The sequence below is a fragment of the Amblyomma maculatum genome, chromosome 1 (genome assembly GCF_055883805.1).
Source record: "Amblyomma maculatum isolate TAMU_Amacu chromosome 1, ASM5588380v1, whole genome shotgun sequence".
Lineage (NCBI taxonomy): Eukaryota > Metazoa > Arthropoda > Arachnida > Ixodida > Ixodidae > Amblyomma > Amblyomma maculatum.
The window spans coordinates 259,225,790-259,237,076 of NC_139344.1; the positions used below are offsets into that span (position 1 = coordinate 259,225,790).

General features: G+C 48.4%; 1 protein-coding gene across 1 annotated transcript in view; it reads left to right on the forward strand.

The window, feature by feature from the left end:
- Positions 1–949: 949 nt before the first annotated feature.
- Positions 950–11,287, forward strand: part of Zip99C (Zinc transporter Zip99C) — a 53,241-nt gene continuing 42,903 nt past the window's right edge. The window contains exons 1-2 of the mRNA XM_084591009.1: positions 950–1,908; positions 2,802–2,906. Coding sequence (XP_084447135.1) covers positions 1,602–1,908; positions 2,802–2,906 — 412 coding nt within the window. The 5' untranslated portion in view covers positions 950–1,601. The remainder of the gene's footprint in view (positions 1,909–2,801; positions 2,907–11,287) is intronic.

Genomic DNA, 11,287 nt, shown 5'->3' on the forward strand with positions numbered 1-11,287 from the left:
AGTATGTAGTGCATACTTCTTACACCTCGCACGTAGTACACCTCATACCAACTTCGATTTGGCTACATATGGCTACCATGTTGTTGCTACAACCACATCTGAGTCCGGCTTTCCCGACGGATCCCAAGGCCCATATCGGAGAAAAATGCGTTGGGTCCGTCGGAAGAACCCTACCGATCGGGTCCGTCCGCCGTACCTCTGAAAAATATTTCCCGGATCCGTCGGACGGATCCCGAAGAAAAACGCACCGGGTCCGTCGGACGTACCTTTAAGACCATTGATCGGGTCCGTCCGACGTACCTTTAGCCACAGCCAACTTTATTTCCCACAGTAGGGGTCCTGGAGGACACTCGGCTAGGCGCCAGGTGTAGAGGGCAGCTCCCACGTCGGCACAGAGAGCCCGAAGCTCTCCGCCGCCGCGCGGGACTTCCAGTATTTTATGTATTGAACGGGGAACCGATGTTACCTAGGTATCTACCCATGTAGTGTATGTCAGTCTTTTGTAATACCTGTCTTCCGGTCGAGGTTGCGGTCAGTCGTTCGTACTGCGCCGTGAGGTGTGATTCGGTCATTTCTTCTAGTGTTTCTTCTAGCGTATCCCCAGTTGCATGAGTTTCTTGGTAGCCGTGCTAATGGGAAGACTAAGTCACCAAGTGCCGTTTTGAAGTACTTGTGTCGGACATGTATTTAAATATCGCGCGTCTTGGAACTAAATGGCTTGGCGCGCAGTACAATGCGGGTTGGTAACCTTCACTGTTATTTTGGTACTGACTAGGGAGCCCGGACTGAGAAATAACGGGCGCTGGCTTTTTGTGCGTTTTTTTTTTTCTTCTGTTACTTTTTCTTTTTGGCTCCGCCGCGCGACAATGCAGCGGCGACCCGCTACAAAGGGCATAGCCACCATCACCACCACCAGCACCATCTATGTATAGTAGGCTTGTACTAGTACATTACTGCTACCAAAATAGTGCGAATATATTTGCTCATGCATTTAGTTGGAGATAGTGCGAAATCGAAACAACTTGAAAACAGTTTAAACCGAAACTAATTTTCCGAGGCGGCCGAGGCGGTCGTCGTAGTACATTGCATGATGTGTGATTGCGGTTAGGACAAGTTCGGATGCCATTGGCAGAACACCATCTCAGCGTTGTCAATGCCACTGAAACTTGACAAAGGTGGCCGCTTCTCGAGAGCACTGCATTTATCCAGCTCGTGTTGAGCGGCATCGACGCCTGCAGTGAGGTAGAGCTCCCTCTCCGTCAACGCCTTCTGTTGCGTTGGCGTGAGAAGCTGCCTGATGCACTCTCCATCTTCTTCTCTCCACTGACTGACGTCGCCCGGCCCATGCGCGGCGGCAGCGCAAGGAGCGTTCGTCCCACTCGAGGTTCCGCGATATCGCGTTGCGGCCTCAAGCGTCTTCGGTGAGCACTTCCTGCCGTGTACTTCACCCGAAGAGATTACAGTGCCTCCACCGCAGATGGAGATAACTCTTGTGTATCTTGGTTGCGTGGTCGAATACAAGTTGCGATGGCTCCGACGGAACTAAGTGCTTCGACTCGCCTTTGAAGTCGGAGGCCCCCAGTGCTATCCATTTGGGCATCATGTCTTTGGTCGCTCAGCTGCTACGGCTCGGCGTCGTGGCCGCCGCTGGCTTTGATAGAGTCCTGTGCGACCACGAACGATCGGTGAACACGACAGTCTCTGGAGGACTGCCTCTGCTGCGGGTCTGGCAGCTGTGGGGCCCAGCTCCCGAACCCGGCCCCTTCGTACCGGCTTCCTCGGACGTAATACGCACCTACCAAACGTGGCTCTTCTCCATAGCCGCAGCGTGCGTCGTTGGACTTAGCGGTGTGTTCCCGCTCCTGCTTGTCCCTGTGGACACTGGAGTCAACCTAAAGCAGAATCGCAGTAAGTGTTATAGTATCTGCATGATATTTTTATGCATTTAGCTGTCAGCTAGAATTTAACTTTCTGTACTCACTTCAGTGTATATGTATGCCACGGCCGCCCAATGTGGTGGTCCTGGTACTACACTCATAGCTCTCTATGCTGTCGTGAGTACTGGAACCAGTTACATTCTCATCTGCGCGAGCGCGCGTTTTGAGAAGGAAAGGGAGAAGGGTAACTCAGGGGACTTCTGAGAAATATGTATGGCGGTTTAATTCAAGCGGCCGTAGTGACTATGCACTTCGGTCACTTATCAGTGCCTGGAGTGCCGTGACACATACTTGAGAGGCTGAGAAGCGCAATGTGTGCAGTCGGAAAGGAAGTGCGTTAGTCCCTTTGGAACTCTATCTTGTCTACTCAACAAGACATGATCTCAACGCATCTAGTGTGAAAAGGCGCACGTGTTTCGGTATCTCATATCACTCTTACGTATTTCGCAAATGTAGCTGCAGCTTTCCCGTTGAGCACTTCTGAACTACTGCAGTAAGCGCACAGCTTGATCATGTGTGCGTTCCTCATGGGCTGCCTGGAATTGGCGCCAAAAAATATGGGCTAACACGGTAACATTGCATTTGCAACTGTCTGTTTTAGAGAACTCGGATAAAAAGAACCAGTGCACATTTCTTCGCCTTTGCTTCCACCTTAGGTGGCAGTGAAGGGATGTATCGTAAACAAATCACAAGTCAAATGCTGAATGTATTTGTTGCTCTCTAAATGTTTCCTTTTCGGTGACATTTTAATTATTCTCCCAGCACTTTTTGCCTCTACAGTAGAGATTTAATTTGGTTATTAAAATGCTTGTATACTGCTCATTGTGTATTTTTTGCCACAACTTGACTTTCTTCTGCTTTCAGGTGGCTGCAGGACACTAAAGCTACTGCTCAGCTTTGCTGTTGGGGGCCTTTTAGGTGATGTGTTTCTTCACCTATTGCCAGAGGCTTGGGGACGCCTACATAGAGGTGTGTGATCACAGAAACCAGCATTTTAATTTTCCATTTGCTTGCCCGCTTGCTAAAAGCCTTTCATTCAGTTTAGTAAACACATTGTATATGCCACGTGGGTTGCTCCAGTACTTTTTAGTGGCATAAACTTGTGATAGAGATGGAGCTGTTTCTGCAAGAATGGAAATGTTTCTTAGTTTTATTTGTAGTATTGCTTTATGCCACTTCTCTGCCTTGAATAGTTTTCATATGATACATTTACTAGTTGCAAGCTTAATATTGACAATAATGTCTTTGTACAGAGGTTACCATTTTTTTTTTTTTTTATCGCTGGCTTTTTCGTCCCATCCATTGTACTATACTGTTGAATCGATGACTTACTAGCTCCACTGCTGCTAATGGATTCTATGGTGCACACACTAGAAATGCTCCTAAAAGAAGTACTTGAAGAGTGTGACAGGAGTTTGCATGAAATTCTTGCATCACTTAGAGGCCTTCAACATGAAAATTCTAGGCTTCCTCAAATATGTTATTTGGTGCTTGTTACCTAGTACAGAGTGATTTTTTCAACTGTTTACCAACTTGTGTTTTGAAATCAAATCTTGGTACACGCTTAGGCATCTCCGAAGAATTGATGCAATGACATGTGTGCTTTTCTGACACATTTGACTGTTGGTGCGATACCAAGTCACAGCAATGGCACCCTTTCAGCAGAACGAACTGTACACGCTATTGCTTAAAATTGCCTGGGGTTTAACTCCGTTGAATCCGATTAAGGTGTGTGAAAGCACTGTTTAGCATGGTTTTGCTTGGTGGCTTGGCATTAAGAGACTGGCACAGTGTTTGGCAAAGTGTTAAATGTCTTTATTTGGTTTTGGTGGAAAGGAAAAGCGCAGTATCCGTCTCACTTCTCAGTGGAAACCTACACTTACAGTTAATGGCATACAATTGGTGGTACATGTGTCGTCTATTCGAATCTGTATTGTGCTTTGGGATGTTGAACACCACAAAACAAACAAGAATCTGTATTGTGCAGACTAGCCTCTAACTTGACTAGCAGATGGATGTTGAAGGGGAAGCGAAATTGTATGGCACCACTCAGAACGCTGCAAAAAGAACAGTTGTCAGAGTTTTGATACAAAATTATTTCTAATTTTTTTTTTGTTAAATGTTTGGAACGATGCCAAGTTCTTTCCAGGGACGGCAACATGTATGCGCTATCGTGTAAAACTGCTATGAGAGGAACATCTGTGCCGTCTATGCAGGCGGATTTTACAGCAAAACAAGTGTTATGTGCATGATAAAGCTTCACAATTAGATAAGTTATTAACTAAAATTAGCTAAACTTCTCATTGTTATTTTAAGGAGAATATTATATTTAGAAATTGAAGGCCGTCAGCAGCAAAGGTGAGCCTTGCCTTTAAATTTATTTAATCCACAGTGTGGTTTGAAGTATCGAACATCAAAAATGTGCAACTGGCCTACAACCTCGCTCATTTAAAAGTTTGTGTGGTTAGCTTTCCGGCATTGCATATTCATAAAGTAGCGTCTGGCACATTTTTTATCCATCAGAGAGAGAGAGATGCCATTTGTGTTTTTGATAATGTTGAAGAAATTAACATGGTTTTAGTGAAATTACCATGTGTGGCAGGTTTATCATATAATTATGCAATAAAGGAAAGCCAACACAACAAGCTTTCAAATCTATAATTTTGACATTTGATAATTCAAACTACACTGCCAGTGAACAAGTATAGATGCGAAATTTTGGTCGCATGTTTCATACATGTTAATGATGCTTAAGACATTACCTTACATGGGTCACCATGTGGTGTTCACCCACAGCTGCTAAATGATTTATAATTGAATTTTTTTCTCTCACTTGTTTCGGTTTCAACCTCTGAGCAATGGCTTTGATATCAAAGTCCATATAGGTCACATGAATGATGAATGAACTGCGATATAGTCGCTCCTTTGTCACTTTGGTTCTCTGCAACGCGAAAGCCAGCCTATCTCAAGAGGCAGAATCAGCACGAGTGAAGAAGCAGCAGTAGTATCGGAATTTTTTTTGCCCTCACGTTACCAATATGGACCTTTACATCACAGTGACTGCTCGTCTATTGAAGCCGAAACATATGAGAGAAGAAATCCAGTTACAAGTTATTTAATGTTTGTAGACAAATACCATATGGTTATCCATGTGTGGTAATATGCTGCACATCATTGCAAAAAATAAAACATGCCACCAAGAATTATGTGTCCATATTCCTTTCAGAAGGTTTAAAAACAAGACTCACCTTTGATGTTGGCAGACCTTCAAATTCACATTATAATATTACCCCTTAAACACAAAAATAACAAGAAACATTGCTTAGTTACTTGTAGTTGATTGGTTTTCTAATCAAGCTCGGTCATGTGCATGATGTCTGCCTTGGTGTACAACCCACCTGCATGGGTAGCACAGACATATCTTTCGTAGTTTTTAAAATATAATTTGCAAGCAGTAAAAAAAAAAAAAAGGGCAATATGTCAGAAGCAGAAATCAGCTTCCACGTCTGAAAGGAAGGAGCTGGAGCTTGACCATGAGAACTTATTGTTTGATAAAAAAAAAAAAAATGCAAGATAAATGCGTATATATTTCTATGGTGGTTACCATTATTCTATTTTAAAATGCTGAGATTGGCGAAATGCCATAGAAAGAAAAGCAGATAGTAGAAGGGAAGAGGGAAATCTATGTCGTGTTTGAAGATTCTTAACTTATATTAGCCAGAAAAATACTTATGTTTTCCTCCTTGATTATTGCCCGTTTGTATCCCTGAAATCCCGGAATTCACCTTGCGTTTTAGGCTAAACATTCGGCGCGAATCCTGAGTTTGGTGAGCATGGCCAAGAACGTGAAGTCTCAATGTCATAGCACCACGTGCATGCAGCATCTTCCTCTTGATCTGCACATAAAAAAAAAAAAAAAAAAAGAAAAGAATGTATGCCTGCATTCCCCGCCGACAGCTATAACTAGCAGGCAGCAGACCACAGTACAGAATACTAAATTGCATGAAGTACGATAAAAGCACTGATAAAAGTTCCGTTAGTGCATCACATTTCTATAGGACTTCGCAGTGGTGCCAAATTGCACTCTGTGATGCAGACTTCAAGAAGTGACTTATTTCTCCCGCTCAGTCTTTTCGATGATTAACACTTCTGGCCAAAGTAGTCTTTGTTGGCCTCAATTACCTTACTAAACCCTCACTGAACTATCTCGATGCGCTCATTGTACGGGTCAGACGAAGCGACCGTCAGCAGGTTCGTACGTCGCTCTGACTGTGCTCAAACTTCACTCGCACAAAAGTCAGAACGGAAGTTACGTACTTTTAAAGTCTCCTGCGATTGGCTTCGTTGCGAGCTGCTTCCGGGCGACAGTCAAAATTTCCTACAAACCCACCCGAGCGACGCGACGAGCGGCAGTGCTTTGGCGGCCCTTAGTGGTGTCGCTGTGAATTGTCGTCTCATGCGGTTTGTTTTACCCATGACACCGGAGAAACTGGAGGCTTTGCAAAATGTTTTGCTGGGCTAGTTGGGGCATTTTGATGAAAAAAGTTTCAATGCAAAGACAAGAGTGCAACAAGGAAAACTCATGTCCTTGTTGCTCTTTTTTCGTTGGCGCTTCTTTCACTGGAGGAAACGCGCTCCGCTCGCACAGATTTTTCTCTCCCCCCCCCCCCCCCCCCCCTTTTTTTTTTCTTCCACCAAAGCTTGTAACTTTTACGCTCTTTAAGGCCAGCACTGTCTTGGGCAGGCACAGGGGGCGATTTATCAAGTCGCGGAGCGCCGTAATCGCGGTGCGCAGAGCACTGACGCACGCACGCACGCACGCACGCACGCACGCACGCACGCGCACACACACACACACACACACACACACACACACACACACACACACACACACACACACACACACACACACACACACACACACACACACACACACACACACACACACACACACACACACACACACACACACACACACACACACACACACACACACACACACACACACACACACACACACACACTTTCGCGAGCTTTAATTTTTGCCAAATAAAAAAAGGCTTGGCAGTCTCGTCGGATAACCGGGGTAATCTTGGTCACACCATGAAAAGTAGATTGTCAGCTAGATGGTCAAGTGGGCAGAACGAATAATATACTAGCTGTTACTTTACATAACTCCGAACACCGGTCACCTGATTTCAGTTCTGAAGAACACTGGCTTGCATGAAGCAATGCATGCTGGGTAATCCGCCATGATGATGTCGTTGGCGGCAGACGACCCAGCACGTCATTGCCACACTAGCCTCGTCTACATGGTCGCGTAGTGCGCGCAGACGATGCCGGCGCGATCGGACAGGCCGACTGTGGGTTCTTCACAATTCGAAATATAGGTCTGCACGAGTCCGAGTAGGCAAAGGATCCCTGTAGGGCCAACACGCGGAGATCGACGTCAATCCGGGAAAGTGTCAAACTACTCGCCAGAACTAGAAGTCATGAATGTCGGCGATGTCGACGGGCGGCCACAGGTCCAGACGCAGTGCAGTCAGTCGTCCGCGCGTAGCTTCTTCCCTGCGTCAACCACATTTCCACCATATTTTGTATTCTCTCCTCCTACCCCCCCCCCCCCCCCCCCCGTTTTGTTGGGATCCACTTTCTGCATTTCAGGTTCCCTCCGTGTTCATTTGTTCTCGATGTTTGAAACTTCGACTATAAAGCACATAGAGGGCTCCGTATTAATTTCAGTCACCTGGGGTTCATTACCGTAGGCCCAAGTCTCGATGCGCAGTCGCATTGACCCCGCCACCGGAGCCTAAGGTCACCACCATGGCTGTTGTGCCACTGCTGCCGCTTCAACATGTATAAGCGCGGCTCTGTGCGAGAATAATAGCGAGGCGTTAGTAATGCGGGTCAGAGTTTGTGCGCGCTTGGGCCCAACTTGGCAGAGCGATAAAGAACAGCCAGTCCATCTGTTCCCACTTGTCACCCTCTTGCGTGCTGCATAAACTTGGAAGACGGCCAAGGCTGGCCCACTGCCATCGCCTAGGGCCTTCCTCCCGCCTACCCGACAGAACGGGCGTGCTCCTGTCGGCGGCGAGAAACATCCTGGTCTGACCATGGTGTCGATTCCGGAGTCTGGCGTCGGAATGACTGCTGGCAGTCACGAATAAAAAATAAATAAAAAAATGCTTCAGTATACCCCACAAAAGCGAAGTTCGAGCGCGGCGCATTTTGAACAGTCTAGTTTCGCGTGCTGTGCGGCAGGGTCAAGATCACACTGATGTCAGACCAAGATGCAATTTTTCGTTTACATTGGCTGCACATGACTGTACAGTAGAATCTGATCGCTACTTGGTACAGTTTCCTTTGCCTCGCCTGTCTCGGTGAACGCATCATTCGCCGATGGTTTTATGTCAGATCGCCTTCAGTAACCGCTTGTGGTCTTCATTGATCGCCCCCACTCGCGTGTCTTCGCCGAGAGTGCCTTTCATCCAACTGTTGCCCATGCCGCCCATCCCTTAAGTCCTGCATTATTGCCGCCTCCCAAGTGATGGCGAGTTAAAGCTTCACTTTTCTTGGGGCCCCGCAGCCGTGCCGCAGTGGTTAGGGCGCTCGACTGCTGTACCCAAGGATGCGGGATCGAATCTCGGCCGCTTTTCGGTGGCGGTGAAAAGCAAGGCTCCCGTGTACTGCGCGAAGTCAGTGCACGTTATAGGGGTTATCCTCGCTAGAATGCGCCACGGGAAAAAAGGGGGGGGGGGGGGCGGGGGCGGCTAGATGCTACAGTCGCCTTCTAGCCCCGACGTGCAGCCTTGACAGACATAGCTGTGACCCCCAAACCGTGGGGCCAGAAGTCGCCACTGCGGCGGGTTCGAGCCAGAGGGGACAAACGCCGAGTTACGTGCTCGAACAGGTTATTGTGCTCGAGCACACGGCAAGAGAACAGCACTCAAATACAACCGCCGTATTGAGCGAACGTCTCGCTCGCGTGCGGGGATGAAATAAACCACCTAATGGGGAAGCACACGCAAGGAGGTGAGGGGAAGAGTGCTCACCTGGCGCGGCTTCGCGCCATGGAGGAATGTGGTGGTGGTGAAAACTTTATTTCCGTAAAGAGAGAGAAAAAAAAGAAATACATTTGTCACACGATCAATGGGCTTCTTTTCGTTGGCTTCGAAAAACTTCCTCCATGCTTCGCACCATGAACCGCGCACGTGCGCGCTCAACCGCCGAAAAGCCCCGAGCGAGTTGCGACAGACGCGCTGCTCGACTCCGATCGGGGAAAGGAGGTGTCCCGGCTAGGCCGGAAGGAAAGAGGGAAACCCGCGCGGTGTCGCCGCGGGAGACTGGGAGCCCTCTCTTCGGGGTCCTCCCTAATCACGCGTGTTAGTTACGCGCGGTCGTTATAATGGGGGCAGAGGATTGTGAATCCCAACAGCGTTAGAGTCCTAGGTGGTCGAAATTTCCGGAGCCCTCCCCTACGGCGTCTCTCACAGTGAGTCGCCTTGAGAAGTTAAACCTCATAAACCAAAGCAAACCTGCACCACGGCCGCTCAATGGACGCGCCTCCATTGAGCGGCCGTGCCTGTACTCTTTTATAGACACCCGTCATATTCGCCACAGAATAACCGTACTGTCACTGCGCAAAATTTTAGCTCTGTACACTTAAATGAACATCACTGAATTTGCACAGGCACAAGAACGGAACCGCACAGCTGTCTAAAATCAGGCGCAAAGACACCGCCGAACGCCCCTCGTACTAAGCCTTTTTAATACTTGCAAGCGCCTGCTCGCAGTGCTGAGATTGGTGGTGGGAAGCAACCATGAGATAAGTCGGAACGGCTCAGAGCACTCTCAGTCGGTGCCGAGCTACGTAAAGAACCAGTCAAACACATCGAGCTCCTTGTTTCGACCAGTTGGGTGACCTATCGTCGGGGAAACGACCATTCCCTGCTGGGGACGTGTCCAGTAACTGCGGCTCCAAATTCGAAAGACCTGCAGCTGTGTCGTGCACTTTCTTTTCCCTCCGTAAGAAATATCAATCACGCAGTCGGGAATGACGGCACTTAAACCCAACGGGGAAGGAAAAGAACTAACTATCGGGAACAACAGCCCCTAGAACACGCGAGTAATAGCCAAAACACAGCTCTTTATCTGCCAGTAGTTTCAGACCATACTCGTGGATGTGAAAGTTGGACGAGTTATCTCAAGTGTAAATAAGGCAGTTAATTATTAATACGCGTCCTGTTCCTAGTGTGAAATCGCTAGACCCCGCCGGGGTGGCGCAGTGGTTATGGCGCTCGACTACTGTGTCCAAGGGTGCGGGATCGAATCCCAGCCTCGGCGGCTGCGTTTCGATGGAGGCGAAACGGAGTGGCGTCTGTGTGCTGTGTGATGTCGGTGCACGTTAAAGAACCCCAGGTGGTCGAAATTTCCAGAGTCCTCCACTACGGCGTCTCTCATAGCCTGAGTCGCTTTGGGACGTTAAACCCAAACCAAACCAACCAAACCGAAATCGCTAGACGTGCGTGTCGTCACGTGGCAGGATAGCACGTGCAGTTCGCATTTGGCGTCATACATAGTCATGGCCACACGTCATCCGTGGGCCTCGCGTTTCCACGCGAGCTCCCTGTGGTTTTGGTTCTGTGCCCCGGATTTCCTCGTACTCCAGGGTTTTAGAAAATGAGCTTTTCAACAGCTGGCATGCGTGTCCGCAGCTTCGCCACTGACCCAGTTGCGTTAATTTAGAATATAATTAGTGAGTTTGTATTAGTTGCGTATTTAGGAGAGATCATACAGTCAGTTACGTCCGCCGCGGCTGAGAGTTCTTTGCTGAAAATATTTTATTTATTTCGTTTTGAATTTAGGCATTCTCGAAAGTGTTCGCTGAAGCAGCCAGTGTGTTTCATTGCTCGTTTCCAAGCTCCGCGTTGAAGCGCAAGCCTGAGAGGTCGCAGTCAAACCCGCGAGTTGAGGTGCAATGTGTGTCAACTCGCGGCCGCTTCTCGCCACTCTGCTGGCAAGAGGACGTCGTGAACGAACGCAGGAAAGGGGGTGACGACCTCGATAACGGAATCTCCGGGAGGCACGACCTTCCCGTGCCGGGTTCGCGCGCATGACACGCGATGGCAGCTCGCTATGCAATGAATCTCCGGAGGCCGGACCTGGCCGTGCGAACTGCGCTAACGCTCCATGGATTAGCAGTGATCAGGGTCTGGCCGCGAGGTGCGTAGCGTGCGTTGGTCGACGACTGCGGCAGCGCCGCTTTTCGTCTGCTGGCGACCGTGGAGAGGCGGCCGCGCGCGTGCGCAAACAAGTATACGGGCCTACGCCCATACGTTGTGTGGACGTTG